General features: G+C 34.1%; 4 protein-coding genes and 1 non-coding gene across 5 annotated transcripts; 1 reads left to right on the top strand and 4 right to left on the bottom strand.

Annotated features, from left to right (window-relative positions):
- Positions 1-2799: 2799 nt before the first annotated feature.
- LOC133784492 (acid phosphatase 1-like) lies at positions 2800-4235 on the bottom strand. The gene is made up of 3 exons (XM_062223817.1): positions 3720-4235; positions 3242-3451; positions 2800-3155 (listed from the first exon to the last, which is right to left on the bottom strand). Exons 1-3 carry the CDS (start codon positions 4103-4105, stop codon positions 2978-2980), a joined length of 774 nt encoding a protein of 257 aa, XP_062079801.1. The 5' UTR covers positions 4106-4235; the 3' UTR covers positions 2800-2977.
- Positions 4236-5380: 1145 nt separating this feature from the next.
- LOC133784481 (uncharacterized) lies at positions 5381-9298 on the bottom strand. Its single transcript, XM_062223810.1, has 10 exons — positions 9029-9298; positions 8762-8860; positions 8182-8651; positions 7708-7909; positions 7299-7469; positions 6905-7005; positions 6665-6733; positions 6526-6566; positions 6335-6443; positions 5381-5543 (listed from the first exon to the last, which is right to left on the bottom strand). The coding sequence occupies exons 1-9, from the start codon at positions 9197-9199 to the stop codon at positions 6361-6363; spliced, it is 1407 nt and encodes a 468-aa protein (XP_062079794.1). The 5' UTR covers positions 9200-9298; the 3' UTR covers positions 5381-5543; positions 6335-6360.
- A 3871-nt stretch (positions 9299-13169) lies between these two features.
- LOC133784457 (nicotinamidase 2-like) lies at positions 13170-14026 on the top strand. Its single transcript, XM_062223800.1, has one exon. It carries the CDS (start codon positions 13187-13189, stop codon positions 13799-13801), a length of 615 nt encoding a protein of 204 aa, XP_062079784.1. The 5' UTR covers positions 13170-13186; the 3' UTR covers positions 13802-14026.
- An 82-nt stretch (positions 14027-14108) lies between these two features.
- On the bottom strand, positions 14109-15560 carry LOC133784470 (large ribosomal subunit protein uL14x/uL14z/uL14y). Its single transcript, XM_062223806.1, has 3 exons — positions 15218-15560; positions 14722-14763; positions 14109-14345 (listed from the first exon to the last, which is right to left on the bottom strand). The coding sequence occupies exons 1-3, from the start codon at positions 15513-15515 to the stop codon at positions 14263-14265; spliced, it is 423 nt and encodes a 140-aa protein (XP_062079790.1). The 5' UTR covers positions 15516-15560; the 3' UTR covers positions 14109-14262.
- Positions 15001-15155, bottom strand: LOC133813364 (small nucleolar RNA snoR137). Its single transcript, XR_009884380.1, has one exon. It is a non-coding gene; the product is annotated as a small nucleolar RNA snoR137 (small nucleolar RNA).
- Positions 15561-16369: the final 809 nt, after the last annotated feature.

Here is a 16369-nt window from a genome sequence, read left to right as displayed (position 1 = left end):
TACAATGGAGTTGTTTGACTGTATTTGAGCAGAGTTTCTGCCTTCTCTCTCCTTTTCTACGTTGCATTACAACTCATATTTATAGTTCGAGGGGGACATCAGGTTTGGGCCGAGCCCGACCCGGACCCATCTGGGGAATGTATACAAGGGGCCTTCCTAGTGGAGGCCCACGCTAAAAAGATATACAGTACACCAAACCCGAACCAGCTCAGGCCCAAGTAGTTGCCCTGAGGCGCAAGCATTCTCCCGACAAAACGACACTTTGGCTCTGACCACTTCGAATCACGAGGCCGATTCAGGGGACAAGACCGGTCAGAATACTTGGCTGCGCAGTCCTGACATGCCAGCAGATAATCCCAAGGTGACCCTTTCTGCAGGTGAAAAGCGGGGGGACAATGCCCACGCGAAATGAGGCGGTTTCAGTGTCTTGGATGCCTGACCCGTAGCCTGGGGATGAAACGGCCCAGGTTCGTTTACCTTTGGCCCGCTTCGTTTACTTCGGGCCCGGACCATTCCGGGCCCGGGACAGGGATGCGATGGTCGCGATGGTCCGGGGCACTCCGGACAGTGCCGGGACCGTTCAATCTGAACATGAACCCGGAGGAACGTCCCGGACCCTTCTACACAGGCCCAGTCCGTAGTCCTCGGACCAGGCCCAAATACCGAACCGGTCCCTCCGACCGCGGGCCGGGGCGAGGGCCCAAAACCCTGACAGGAAAATGGGGATAACAAGTTTATATGAATATGGAATGATTGAACATGCTTAAAAGGCTACTTGTTTGCTAATACTGTATATGATGTAGATTGTGTTTTCTTGCTGGGCCTTGGCTCACGGGTGCTGCGTGGTGCAGGTAAAGACAAGGGCAAGCTCGATCAGCCCTGATTTGGAGAGCTCTGCGAGCTGAATGTACATGACCGGCTGCTCAGCCGCCACGGTTGAGGGGAAAGCAGGGACGAGAGGACCGGAAATGTTTATTTTGCCTTAGTATGACCAATGATTGTCTTTCACTGTTGAGATTTTGTAAACCAACTTTTAAACACTATTTTCTTTTTGGGATCCCATATGTGAAACTGTTTAATTTTATAAAATGTATCTTTTCTGACCAAAACTTCTTTTAACCCTAGCACACCTATGATTAGTAACACAATTTAATTAAATGAGTTGGCTAGCAAGTCCTACATATTTACAAACACACAGTGTAACGGTCTTGGCTATCCAGGACATTACAACTCATTTCCTTAGCTTTCTCAATGATCTATCAGTAGAAACGATCATATCATGCTAGAGTCATTCTAACAAACCATATGACTCCTACGTAGGTAAAGACAACCACACCAAATGTCAAGTGTCACAACTAATTGCATCAATCTACTACCGACAAGATAGAAAAATTGTGCAATTTTTGACATCTAATGTGTTTCTTTCACCATCTAAGCATCCTACCAACAATAAAATCATCAACAGGATGACTAAATTGTTTGTATGGATCTTAGTATTTTGTAATTGACATGATAGAAAATAATAATAATAATAATAAATCACAATGTTCAATAATTGACATGCGAAAGCTTACTATAGGTAAGCATAACACATTCAATGTATAATTTTAATCTCATAATCATCAAATGAGGTCAAATACACGTATTATCAATCTAAAAAAATTATTACCAAAATAACTTTAAAGCATTTAGTAATAATCAACATAATTAATGCTTCAACAACAATCAATAATTTGTCACAAATTATCCATACTATATGCCCAAAAAATAATGATTCACAAAATCACAAATGGCACATATAACAAAATTATGGAAAGTAAATCAATATTGACCTTATATGAGATTAAAATAATCAATAAGATTCCAAAACTTGCTAGCTTAGACTCACGATAGGTGAATACATAAGCATCCAAATTTGTTACAACCTCACAATTTTCAATATCTACGGATATGAAATATTATTTCTACAAAAGTTATAATACTAACATTATGAATATTTCATATACACAAGTAGAAATTTAATTAATAATTGTGAGAACATGCATGCTTGTAAGATTATGAAAATAATTATGTGAATCAATTAAAAAGATATATATGACTAGTCACATAGTAATATTTTACTTTATCTTCCTCAAATCTTTTAGTGGATTGCAAAGGAATTTCTTTTATTACTAATGCAATTTTTTTATGAAAGGCATCTAAACTTTGCTCTGAAGTTGCAAGATGTAGTACATTATCCACACAACACAAAATAAAAAAAAAAAATATACCATAATGGGAATAATCTTTGCTTGTAGAAATGTCATTTTCAATCTTTTGTCAAAATCAATCTTTAGTTACACTATAACATAACCTCCCATGGCTGCCACCACCACCACCACCAACTTCTATACAAGTATATATTTAAGAGTCTTTTATTTGGCTTCCAATGAATCACAGCTCAAAACTGCTATTAATGGTATCCCACTATAAGATTGAGAAATATCACCTTTTACAATCGAACTTGTACTTGAATTTCATTGGATTCTTTTTCGAGATAATTGTGAATGTGAATATGAATATGAATATAATCTCCAAACGACATTTAGTTAATGTTGTTTATCCACTTTGTCAGGTTTAGTTGCTTGATAACACCAAACCAAGTATAGCCAAACCAACATAGTCAATTTAAGATATGTAAACATTATGGTATTAAGTCCAGGCTTATAGATAATAGTAGTGGTAGATAATGATATTCCTTGAGTTGGTGCATAACCATGGTATATCATCTTCAGAAAGTGACAACATATCAGAGTGGAGTTCATTCAGAGAACTTAATGCTTTGAACATTCATTAAGAAAGTGTATTATAACACAACCAAGCCGAAAGACAGTTTTTCTTTCCATATTCGCAGGAATCAAAATGAGAACAAAGGCAAAAGTGGGGGCAACCAACAATCTTGTGATTAGTAACATAAATAAGATAGTTTTTAAGAGCTTTAAGACAGAGAATAAATAGAGTTTGGGAGTTTAAAGGTTCTTTTTGCACTTGGATACCCTTCGAGGCTGCTCCACTGATCTCCAATGATTCCCCATATGCGGTATCCTTCATCGACCAATCGCTGTCTAGCCACTGATTTGTACTCTTTCTCATCAAGTTGTTCATCTTCCAAACCCCTAAGATGACATAAATTTCAAGTTCTTAAACAAGTACTATTTGGTGTTGTTTGTTTCTGCTATATTTTAAGCAAGAGTGTGTGTACCTTAATGAGAGGCCAGACCATCCATGGTATCCAACATCGATGAGATTATCAACGGTGTGAGATCTAAGAGCTTCCCTTCTTGATGAGATCAGAAAGATCTTAAGCCCTTTATCTTTGATATCATGGAAGATGCTGAGGGTGTGCTTAAGAGCTGGTGCCTTTTTCTTTTTCATCCATGATTCCAAAGAGGTTGTATTGCGTTTCTTCCCTCTAATAATAATCAATATTTAGCTATATCACATTAGAATTAGCTTGGGATAAAAGCATAGAAGATACTTCAGATATGATCAATCAACAATAGTTTTAATGAACCAAATTCCTAGGCATCTAAGAATCAAAATAGTGTAGATCTCCAAGTTATGTAGCATATATATACAAACACAATACTTCTAATAGCCCAACGAGAATGAACAATCTGATCTGGTCTAAACAACAAAAAGGGTTGAAAAAAACAAGCATGATCTGAGTATTGGCTTACCCAAAACCATGTCCTTTATAGTAGGGAATGGTGGAAAGCATAGTATCATCAACATCAAAAATCCATGCATCTTTACCATCACCTTCCAAAGTAGTACAAGAGCTACTTAGGTAAAGTTTGACCTCATCTAAGGCCTTCTCAGAGTCAGCCTTGTATTGAGAAGATGTCATGTATTGTTGAATGTGCTGCACACATTCTTGTGGAACCACTTCAAACCCCATAATGTTTCTCACCTCTACATTGATCCTCCAACTCTCACAGTATCTTTTCAAGCTGTCAGTGAGTCCATTGCTGAAATTTGGCTTCAAAATGCTCCAATCTGCTGCAACTGCTAAGCCTATGAAGATGTTTGAGACAATGAGTGAGAAAACTATGAGTTTTCCCATGTCTAAAGCTAGGAGAAGAGAGGTTGGAAATGAACAGAAATTTGATGAGATTGAGTGTTTTAAGGGAAATAAAGGGTGTGGAATAGTATGAGGTGTATGATTATTATGGGTCTTAAATTTCACATGGTAATCAATAAAGTTAGTGGGTAGCTGTACATAATGTAGGAAGACAATTGGACAATAGAATACATTTATTATGGTTTACAACTATGAAGATTGTTCCCTTTGAAGCTGTTACAAATTTTTCCTAAGATAAAATTCAAACTTGTGTTACCTTTTCTTTTGCTGAATGATTGCTATGACTCATCAATATGTGTGCATATCCAAGACATGAGTTTTCATTTGTCAAATGTATTAGATTTTAGGTTAAAAGAGACATTCATAACCTTAGATTGACACTCTCCTCTCTTACCTAAGTCTTGTGTTAAATGATACTAATAGCAGCCCCACTTCATCATGACTAATTTGGTCTTTGCTTGGAAAACAAAGGAATATGCCAATAATGGTTGAGGATCCGATAAAGAGGCCAACTAAGATGCCCAACTGGCCAACACTGGTCATTCATTCATGAACTTGAATATTTATCTTTTGACATTAAAATGTGAAAAAAATAAAAACAAGTAAAAGTATTCTTTGCTTTACGGTTCATTCATACCCTGATTTAAGGAACCTGAAACCAAAACAGTGGATGAGATAAAAAAGTAGTAATCTTTTTACCCTTTTCCTTGTTAACTTTTTTTTCTTTTCTGGATAATGATTATCAAGAAATCTGTTTTTTAATTTGAACCAGGAACAGTAAATAGATCTTTACATATGTCATGGTTACCAATCAGTTAAAAGTGAGAAGAATTAATTAATTATAATCTCAAAATTCATAATATGAAGAAGCTTAAATGTTTATACAAAACTGGGGTGTTAATCATTGTGGACAACAGAATGGTGAATATGGCAGAAACCCAGATAGCTATGATGAATTTTCTTCAAGAATACTGAAACTATTGTTTCATGGTAAATCAAAATTGCATAACGACATACAAGTGATTCATTCACATATATAATATTTACAAGAGCACCGTGTTTATACCCCTCAAAATGGGTTCTAAAAACAAATCATAACAAAACAATGATCTGTTTCTTATTTACGAACTTCACATTAGAAAAAGAAAAAGAGGAAAAATCATAGGAAACATGACTATAAGAAACCATCATCAAAGTTAAGAGAATAGCTCTGAATATCATAGCTGTACCGAGCACTGCTTCTTTGCGCTCCCAAAGCTCGTTTCCAGTGCGACTTTAATCTCCAAACCAGCTGCCTTAAAAGATATGATGCATTGTGGCAGCAGCAGTCATAAGATGGTCTTCTTTGAAAGCCAACTACCGTTCCTGCAGAACTAGAGATGGCACTTCTCTTCCCAAAGTTTGAAGCTTTCATTTTGAGCTGCGTTTCACAGAGAGGACTGATATCAGAATATTAGTAGTTTAGTGGTAGAAGTGGGAAAACCCATGAAATCATTAAGGTTATAAGTAGATGTGTGGATTAGCTCCATCCCACTGGAGGAGCCTCCTGTTTTAGATGTCACTTTCTCATTTGTGGGTTATTAAAAAAAGTAAAAGGGCATTATCTACAAAAAAATGCTTTTCCCTAGTCATATATCCCCCGCTAAATATTTGGTACAGTCACATATAGGCCCCAGCTTTAAAGACAAGATTTTGAAGGTGTGGTCCTATGGCCTCATAGTGAGGTGTTGTCATTGATGACAGGGCACTTTTCAAAAGCAATACCTTCTCAAAGAAGATGTTGGGTTCGTCAAATTTTTTTAGTTCTCTTCTGTTTCACTCAAAAAAATGGAGGTGAACTTTCCAGGAAGTGTCAGTAAAGAATGATGAGAACAAGGCCGACTCTTATGTCTAAAGTTGCCCCATCTGTTTCCTAAGAGATCAAGTTTGACCTGGCTTTTGGATTGAAAAGGAAATAAAGATTATGCTCACAGATTTCATGGGGCAGATCATCTGTTGATTGCCACGAGTGGAAGATAACAAAAAAACTTAGCTTTTCTAAGAAAAAAGCAGGTCTCCCTAACCTACACCATAAAATGATTAAATATTATACCTAACAAGGAGAAAGTTTATGCAAAAATACATAAAACGAATCATAACAAATACATAGGTTAAGTGAATGAGTGTGGAATTGTACACGTAATAAAACATATGCATCTATTGAAGACTAACCTGGTCAATTTTTTACCAGCAAGGCATCAAACACTACTGGGACCATGCATTTGCCGAGCAACATAAACATGAAAAATATAGAGGCACCATATTCTCTCGGCAAGATCACCTGGGAATCAAACACTTGTATTAATTTTTAGTAACAAATATGTTACTACAATTTTCGACACTTATTTACATGTGAAACTCACAATCATTGTGTTCCTTCTTATCTTCAATACAACTGCAGCATCTACAAGAAAAATACACATAAACTTCTTATATACTAAAAATTCACAAGGATCAAATATCTGAAAATAAAACAATGGAGGCAAAAGGACTTTAGAACACCTCATCGTTGAGAAATCTCCTCTGAATTGAATTTCCAATTCATTTATATAAAATCTAAACAGGAGTGACCTGCAGTTTCCAAGTACAAAAATACCAAAAATGAATCCGATTTAAGAACATTTATGCTTCCACACAAAAAAAAAAAAAAAAAAAAAATCAAGCACTGGTTTAAGATCTTTGGATGTAAGAAGCAAAGATTATGGATTCAAATTTTCAAGATCAGGTAAAAAGTACAAATACCAGGATGGAATTGCAACTGCTGCAAGGGCAGGGGATATATTCCACAGTGGATGCAGTTGACCACTCAATATTCCCGTCAAATACTCAAAAATATCACTTTCCTAGTTACAAAAATTAATGATGAACTTAACACAATATAGAATACTTAGAAAAATATTAAACTTAATTGATATAACACATGAGCAGCAGTGTTGACTACCAAAAATATATTACGAAAATGACTTTGTACGTGGAATGAGATCAAGGTTATGAGTTATGGCTTCAACTTCAATTATGTAATATCCAAGCTTCTACTTAGTTTTCGTGTTTGGTAGGAAATCACCATATATTAACAAAAGCACTGACAAATACCTTTGAGTTTTTCTAAGAGGAAAAGGAAAAAGATGAAACTAACCTTTGAATTCACTGTTTCCTGTTTAGACTCGAATGTTTGAAATTTCCCAGGAAGTAACTTGCATACTTCTTGAAATTGCTCTGAAGTCGTAATGGGATAGTAAGAAACTGACATCAAATGCTCAATAAAATAAGTCCACCTATTTGAGATGCACCCAAGTAACAAGAGCTCCTGTTTAAACAACAACAGGAGTTGGGAAAAATTAAAACTCATATAAGATTATAACTTCTGGAGAATATAAGCTTTTGAAACATTAAATGCGTACAACTATTTAAATACAACTAGCCCACATGAAAACAGAAGATGGAAAAAGAGGAAAGGAGCTAGTTTCTGATCTTTTCACTGAATTTTTGGGAAGCTACATAAAACAATAGACAATAGAGCATAACTTAATAATTAGACTACTTACAACTGTGTCACGGAAATCATCATCACTTCTTTCTGCTGAAATTTTCAGCCGGTCAAGAACTTGCACCCACTGAATCTTTGGAGCAGAAAATATCATGCTGGCACCTGAGACCATATGAATAGCTCTCTTGTCAAGAAAATAACTAAGATTCTTTGATTTCCAATGGTTCCATGTCACAAAACCAACCAGCTGCTCCACAATCCTGAATACTCATAGGCAGAAGATATCCAGTTCAGGCCATAAAGTTTAAATCCCTAAGACATGCAAAATGTGACTAAAAATCTCCATTCATCAATAAACATTCAATCAGTAATACTGAAACGACTTAAAACCATACATTTCAAAGAGGGATTTGATTAGATTTGATCATGCCTTTCCAAATCAGTAGAGACTGCTCTTAATTCATAACTCAGAAACATCTTACAATATTAACATACTAAAAATACTGCAAAGCTAGCTCGCACACCCACTTACGCTGGAGCATCGTTCTGCTTCATTAATTCCTTGAACAAGTTATCATCAAACTCACTCCAACTGCTACATCTAATGTTGTTAGAAATGGTCTTTAAGCCACTCTCAATTGTCGATATCTGTGACACTGCAGACAATCTCTTCAGTAGCTTTTGAACTGTATATTTTGTGAAACTATTACCCTTAAATTCTCCTGCCTCAGTAGCCAAATAGAAGCTTGGAGAGGTAATTAAATCTTCGTTACAAAACATTCTATTCTGATCAGAGGAAAATGACTCTTGCAGCTTCAGATTGTTCAGATATACACTCAAGCGATCATGCTCTGCTCCTGAGAGCTCATCAAGATCCATTTCGATAATTGCCTTCAAAAAAGCTCTAAGATGTGAATCTCTCAATGGTAAAGCATGGATGAAATGTTCTACTAAAAACCCTCTCGCCATAGTAAGAGTTGCTGATGACAGATGTGTGAAACCCTGCTTTTTTTCATATTATAAACCGAACAATTACAAAAAAGTTCAAGTAACATAATTTTTATTTATATAGCTAATAAGAGTGTAAGCACAGGTACGAAAATAAATAACACCTGAGGGAAAGAAGCATCAGATGTCAATTCAGATAGAGCTGCATCAAGTTCCTTGACAGATTCCTGGTGATTGTCCAAGCAGCTCAAAGTTCTCAAGACCTATTATTTCCGCAAGTAAAGTTCAATCACAGTACACGTACAGAAAATTGAAGCATAACCATGGAAACCCAAATGAAACTTATTTGAAAATGCATTAAAGCTGTTGGAATATTAGTCTAAAAACTAACAAGAATTCAATAAAAAACTAAATGGAGAATGAGTACTGACATTTTCAAAGAAGAAAGCCCATTGGAAAGCTTTCTTGATGTTAAGGGGATCCCAGTGAGCAATACGACCAGAAGACTGATACCCAGATGTCAGAATGAGTATATCTACGAACCCTTTTATCAGTTTCATGAATTCCTCCAGTGATATGTCCGGGTGGAACCATGATCCCATCTTCTTCTTCTTCTTCTTCTTCAAGCTGAAAGTATCGCTAAGGAGAATAATCGTCGGCGCTTGGCGTTGGACTTTCTGATTCTCCCGCCATTCCCTCAATTGGGACAACGAACCAACCCCACCCAAAGCAATTTTCGGAAAACGACGATAACTTTTATCCACAAATACGACATGTCGTACATAAATCTTTAAGTTAATGAATTTTGGGTTTATGTAGGCAGAATTGTCCAACTTTTTACTTATATCCTCCAATTTTATTTTATATCACTTAAATCCAAGAATTTAATAAATGTGTATCATAAGTCATTTACATTCGAAAATAACTTTAAAATATGCAGCATAAAGTGATTTATGACCTAATAAAAAGCGATTTATGAACTAGTTAATTTTTTTGTAATTAATTGGGTCACAAATTAATTTACGCTATGTATTTTGTAAATCATTTTCTAACAGAAAAGACTTTTATGATACATATTTAATAAGTTTAGGGATCTAAGAGCACTCATAGTTGCTTTAAAAATTTTAAGAAACTTGATTAAATTCACCTCCATCAGCTCTTTTTTATCCAATTCTTCATTTTGGAGCTCCTCTATATTTTTTTGTTTCCTTCTTTACACTAATAGAATTTTAGAACTCCTTTAAACATTTTTCCATTTTTTTTATTCACTTTTCTTTCTTTCTCTCTCCAAATCTATTAGTTTTTTTATTCATTTTTATTATTTTGATCAATAAAAATATTTAAATGATATAAAAATATATATAAAGAAGCTGATATATATAGTGTATTGTAAAATTTTGATGTAAAATAAAAAAAGTAAAGTTTTAGTAATGTATTTTAAATGATAAAGTAGAATAATTATTGAGAGTACTCTCTCATCAACGGCTTTAAAATAGAGAATTCTCTAAAATAATAAAGAAAGATAGTGTTCATCAGATATTTTATAATCCATCTTTGTTTAAAGATTCTCTAAACTATTCACTCTCTACATTTAGATAATGGAATAAAGCTCCTTCAAAAAATTAATTAATATTTATTATTTTTATTTTATTTTTTCATTTAAAGAGTTTTTAATTAATATTTTTGTACTATTTTTATTTGAATGAATAAATAATATTTTAAAATATAATATTTAAATAATGTAAAGAAAAATATAAAGAAATTAATATATAGAGTGATGTAAATCAATTATAACCATACCTTCTCTAAAAGAAAATATTTTAAATTTTAATATATATATTTGGGCTGCTATAGTGTACTCCAAAAAAGGCGTACACCGTTGTACTCTCCTTGTGTTTTAAATATCTGAATAATTTTTTGCACAATTTGTTTTATAATTATATACATTGTAATTGTTTAGAGTTGCAAATTTTAAGAAAATTATAAACAATTTACAATTATAAAAAACAAAATTCAATTAATTAATTGTTGCACATATAACTATTTTTTTATGTGTGAAAAATAATTAGTTTAAACTTTACTTTTAACAATATAAATTATTCTTAATTTCTCGATTATTTACAATATATTTTAAATAACTATAATATATTGAGTCATAACAAAAATTACTTTAAAAATAACACCCGAAAAACAAAAGGATGTAGCTTAGAATTTTCTTGTATTTTGTTCTCAAAACACTTAGCCAAACAAACAGGGCCTTGATATTACAAATGAAAATAGTTTTTAAAAACATGTTACCGAAAACCAAATTCTGTATTTAATACTATAAAAAAAAACCGCTCAAATCTACCGGTACTCAGCCCTAGTTCTCAGCACTATAAATTATTCAAAATTTCACGATAATTTACAAAATATCATAAAAAAAAAGTACACCGTCCCACCCAAAAATAAAATAATGGACCTTGGAATTTCCTTTATTTTTTGTGAAAATTACATATTGTATGGGAATTTTAGTAGATTGTGCAAAAATATGGCTTTTTTTTTTTAAGAAAAGTTAATTTATGGCTTTTTTTGTTTTAATTTCACTTTTATGGGTTTAGTTTCCCATATTTTTGTATAAAAGTTTGTTTGTGCCATATTTTCATTCTTAATCAAGTTTTATGAATTTTGAAGGGTATGTTTGTAATTTGATTATTTTTTTTAGCTTATTTGATTATTTTTTTATATTAATTTTATATAACTATTTTTATATTAAATTTTTCCATGGTTGTTTTGCTATTTTTTTTTTAATATGAATTGTGTTTATTATTTTTTTTTATTTATTGTAAACATTTTTTTTTCCTTTTTTTTAGGTTGTACGTTTTTTTTTTAAAACCTGGGTAAGGTAACCAATTACTTATTTAATTTTTCAAAGTTATGTAAAAAAAATCCTACAGCTAGCTTAAATAACATTTATCTAGAGGGGTAACCAGTTACTTGTTTGTGTTTTTTCACATTTATGTCAAAAATAATCTTAGAGGTTAAATAACATGTATCAGGAGGGGTAACCAGTTACAGTGCGATTAGTAACTTATTGCCATAAGAGGGGTAACCAGTTATCATAAGAGGTTGACGAGTCACTCATATTAGAAATGAAAAAAAAAACATCACATTTGAAGGAAAAAAAAAGAAGAAGAGTAAGTATGATTTAGTAACCTAGATAACCAGTTACCATATAGAACCCAGAAATATACACACACATCAGAATGTGAAGGTAACCAGTTACCTCCTAAAATATACAAACAAACAACGTGAAGGTAACCAGTTACCACCGATCTCAAGACAGAAAAAAAAACCAGATCTGACCACGAACCAACCTCCTCCCGCGCCTCCGACCACTTGCCTCCAAATTGAACCAAAGAAGTAGTATTTTCCATACATGTAATATTTTGTAAATTTTTAAGTGGTTAATTGGTTGTAACCGGTGAAGGTAACTGGTTACTTTAGTTTGCAATTAAAAACGTCACTGAAAAACTTAATTGGAAAATATAACAGTTTTTCAAGGTAACTGGTTACTTTGTTGTTACTGAATGTTTTGACAATTAGAATTCAGACCAATATCAAATGTTTTTTTATCGCAAAGACAAAGTTGAATCTAAAAACAACAGAGCCACGGCATAGAGGCAGAGCAAAAACGACCCCACAAATCGAAGCATTTTTATAAATATTAAAAAAAAAGTGTATTACGCAAGATTGTAGAAAGACTAGAGGGAATTTTGAAGGTTCGTAGCTTGGATTTTCCCGAGAAAATCAGCTAAAGAGTGACAAATGGAAAATTACAAAAAGTCCTTTAACGAGAAGAAAATATTAGGAAAATGAGAGAGAACAATGATTCGGGTTACAAGATTTGGGAATAATTAGAAAAAAGGAAAAGTGCAAAACAAATCAATGGAGTATTTGATTAAAGATTATATGCTGTGTATGGATCTGCAAAATGCTCCAAATAGAAAATCCAAAAAGGGAAGATGCATTAATACAAATTAATTCAATACAGAGACCAAAAGGCAATCAAGAAAGAAAGCTATACAGCAACATAGACATATTTACAAGAAAAGATTCAGAACTTGAAAAAGAATAATAAAGAAAAAACATGTGAGCTTTTGAGCTTGGTTCTGAGCTCTAATGGCGGCTGGAGTTGCCGGAGGAGATGGGTGTTCTTGCTGAAAAAAAAAAATTCTGTTAGGGATGTTTTTGATCGAGTCAAAATTTCAGCATTATAGTATTTGGATGTTTAATTACAATACCACCCTCCTTAATGGATTATTTATTTGTTTATTTTTTAATGTGGGATAAATTTTCCCATATTAGTTAAATTTTTTCATACAAAGTAACATATTTTTGCACATTGATTGCTAAAAAACCATATTTTTTAAAAATCACCTTATTTTTTTCCTCAAAACACTTGGCGAAACAAACGGGGCCTTAATATTACATAATGCCTAGAAACTTCTACGTTGGGTTAACATTTTGACACGTGTAAACTCAACCAAAAAGAATGATCATCATATCATATTCATACTCTTATAATTTAGTTTCTCGAACTCTCTCCAATGGCTTCCTCACTAAAGAAATGTTCAACCTACGAGAAATACGAGATCAGGACACGAAACCCCAACCCCAGAGCCGCCGCCCTACTCGTCATCGACGTTCAAAACTACTTCTCCTCCATGGCCAATCCGATCCTCCCCAACCTCCTCGCCACCATTCGTCTCTGCCGACGCGCCTCCATCCCCGTCATCTTCACCCGCCATTGCCACAAGTCTCTCACCGACAACCCCGTCCTCGCCGAGTGGTGGAACGGCGACATCATCCTCGACGGAACTCCCGACGCCGACCTCATGCCCGATCTCGACTCCGTCCGCCGCCCCGGCGAAGACGTCCTCTTGGAAAAGAACACCTACAGTGCTTTCCAGGGTACAGGTCTGGAGGAGATTCTCAGGAAGCGGTGCGTAGAGGAGGTGATCGTTACCGGTGTCATGACTAACCTGTGCTGCGAGACGACGGCGCGTGATGCCTTCGTCAAAGGGTTTAGGGTTTTCTTCTCTACGGATGCGACGGCCACGGCGAACGCCGAGTTGCACGACGCTACTTTGAAGAACCTCGCGTATGGGTTTGCCTACTTGGTTGATTGCGAGAGACTGAATCAGGGGCTTTTTGGTAATTAAACAATATATTGTAAAGTTTTGTTTTTGTTTCAACTAAGCAATATATATACAAGAAAACAAGTTTTTTAAATTCTGGTTTATGAAGTGAAAGTGGAAAGAGAGAATTGACTGTCTGATTTCAAATCTTCTCACTAAGCTCCAACAAGTTAATCCAATCATTGTAATTAGATTCACCATTTCTAATCCAATAAAAGTTGAAACTTTAACTCAACTATTTGAAGATCACCACCATGTTTATTCTTGGTATACTATGCCTAACATAAAACAAAAGCTGAAGAAATGGAGAACTGTAGCAATCACATAGCAATTGAGAGAAAAAATGGGACTAAAATTAACATTATATAAAAAGGGCAATCTATTCGAAAATATATGGTTGTCCAAAAGCAAGCAAAATTAAACAAAAATTGGAAATCCTACGATCAGCAATAAAACAGAGAGAGCTAAAACTGAAATAAAGACTCTTAGACAATAGCATTGGCAGCACTAGCAATTCTTGGCCAAAGATCAGCGCACTCTTTCCCGATTGGTCCAGTAATGGCAGATCCTGCAATAACAATCAAAGAAAATTATTAGTTCCAAACTTGAATGTAAGTTACAATTGATCATTTTCATTTATATCAAATTTTGGGTAGTGAGCCTCATTCAATATTATATGAATCTGGTCAAATTATCTGTTAACAATCCCATCTTTGAGATTATTGTACAAGTATACAAGTAAATATTATAGCATAAAGTGAAGTTACAATTGATCATTTTCATTTATATAACAATCCCATCTCTCATCAAATTATCAATTTTGGCCTCATTCAATATTATATGAATCTGGTCAAATTAGCTGTTAACAATCCCATCTTTGAGATTATCATGTTGTACAAGTATACAAGTAAATACTATAGCATAAAGATGAAAAGTATAATTACCTTTCATCTCTCCCTTGGGGTTGACAATCACACCAGCATTATCTGCAGATCAATATCAAGTTCATTTTATTAGAAGACTAAGTATTATGAAACAGCAAATAAAACATATCATAATAACAATAATTGTTATGTATGATTCAAGATGGGGTACAAGTGCTACTGTGTTACAATTGAAATATTTATACACCAACCCATCTGTGGACAACATTGAACAAATCTAGCGAAACAAACCAAAACCCATTTGATCAAATAACAAAATGAAATGACAAATTTTTCTGGGCATGTACCAGGTGACAGGTAACACAATGCTATAGACAAACCATTATGCTGTTTAAAGCTGGCACTTTTAAGCTCAATATATGCTTCTCAAAACGAATGACCAACAACCAGTCGAAACCAATTTGGCCAATCAGATTTCAAATCAGAGAAGCAACAATAACAAAATACAAAAACCTAATTCTCAGATCAACAAATAATCAAAGTTAGGGGTTTATACCTTCGAAGTACATGAAGACACCGTCCTTTCGGCGCCATGGCTTGCGCTGACGGACGATGACAGCTGGAAGCACCTTCTTACGGAGATCGGGCTTTCCCTTCTTGACTGTGGCCATGACCATGTCGCCGACGCAAGCGGAGGGAAGACGGTTGAGACGTCCCTTGATCCCTTTGACGGAGATAATGTAAAGATTCTTGGCACCCGTGTTGTCAGCGCAGTTCACCGTCGCCGCCACGGGAAGACCCAGCGACATCCGGAACTTATTTCCGGCCGATCCTCCCCTTCCTCTCTTCGACATTTTCGCCTTCTTCGCTCTCCAACGCCTCCACTGAAGCGAGGGTTTGTAAGCTTGTGGCTCTTTATATATTTACCCATTTGGGGCTAGGGTTTTGGTTCGTTGGGTGTCTGAGTCTATACGACGCCGTTTTAATCGGACAAATTTATTTTTAAAATATATTTGAAAGAAATTTCTCTAAACCCTTCACTAATTTTTCCAAAATAAATATAACACACAGGTTCCTTACCATTTTACAAATCGGAATGAGATATATATGTATTTATTTATTTAGAAAAACGACCTCCGGTTAAAAAAAAACTAAAAAACAAAACAACATAATTCATAAAAACCACAAAATTCCTCGTAAACAATATCATTCTAGAAAAACGACATAGTTATCAAAAAACCACATAATTAAGAAAAAATGACATCATTGCCGAGAAACGATATTATTCTTGAAAACGACACTATTTCGAAAAGAGCATTAAGTTGTGAAAACAACAATAGTTGTAGAAACCAAACAATTCTCTAAAAAGACACCGATCCTAAAAATGACATCACTTATACTCTTCTTTTAAAGAATATAAACACCCTATTTTTATAAGAAAAATTGTTTATATATCTTTGGATCATGTAATTTGTCAAACCATGTGTTTTAAAAAATTACTTTATGGACATTATATTTTATAAAATAATTCAAATATATTCATAAACACAATTTTAACGAAGAAAAAATTGAATATGAGATTAAATTTGCTTTTTTTTTTCTGAATTGTTATTTTGGTGAATTATTTGCAATTTTTTATCAAAAAACTTTGACCAAAATTAGATTTAGGGGTCTATTTGAATTATTTTACAAAACATAAGATCTAAAA

This window comes from Humulus lupulus, chromosome 1 (genome assembly GCF_963169125.1).
Source record: "Humulus lupulus chromosome 1, drHumLupu1.1, whole genome shotgun sequence".
NCBI classification, from domain to species: Eukaryota; Viridiplantae; Streptophyta; class Magnoliopsida; order Rosales; family Cannabaceae; genus Humulus; species Humulus lupulus.
This window is presented reverse-complemented; position numbering and strand designations above follow the sequence as displayed.

Excerpts from the sequence above, each read along its gene's own strand:
- LOC133784492 (XM_062223817.1), bottom strand. The coding sequence starts at position 4,105 with ATGGGAAAACTCATAGTTTTCTCACTCATTGTCTCAAACATCTTCATA. Across the intron at positions 3,452-3,719 it reads TATAAAGGACATGGTTTTGG|AGGGAAGAAACGCAATACAA; the intron begins GTAAGCCAATAC and ends GATTATTATTAG. Across the intron at positions 3,156-3,241 it reads TGGTCTGGCCTCTCATTAAG|GGGTTTGGAAGATGAACAAC; the intron begins GTACACACACTC and ends ATGTCATCTTAG.
- LOC133784481 (XM_062223810.1), bottom strand. The coding sequence starts at position 9,199 with ATGGGATCATGGTTCCACCCGGACATATCACTGGAGGAATTCATGAAA. Across the intron at positions 8,861-9,028 it reads GGGCTTTCTTCTTTGAAAAT|GTCTTGAGAACTTTGAGCTG; the intron begins GTCAGTACTCAT and ends CGGAAATAATAG. Across the intron at positions 6,734-6,904 it reads GCAGTTGCAATTCCATCCTG|GTCACTCCTGTTTAGATTTT; the intron begins GTATTTGTACTT and ends TGGAAACTGCAG.
- LOC133784457 (XM_062223800.1), top strand. The coding sequence starts at position 13,187 with ATGGCTTCCTCACTAAAGAAATGTTCAACCTACGAGAAATACGAGATC.
- LOC133784470 (XM_062223806.1), bottom strand. The coding sequence starts at position 15,515 with ATGTCGAAGAGAGGAAGGGGAGGATCGGCCGGAAATAAGTTCCGGATG. Across the intron at positions 14,764-15,217 it reads TGTCTTCATGTACTTCGAAG|ATAATGCTGGTGTGATTGTC; the intron begins GTATAAACCCCT and ends ATTGATCTGCAG. Across the intron at positions 14,346-14,721 it reads CCCCAAGGGAGAGATGAAAG|GATCTGCCATTACTGGACCA; the intron begins GTAATTATACTT and ends TTGTTATTGCAG.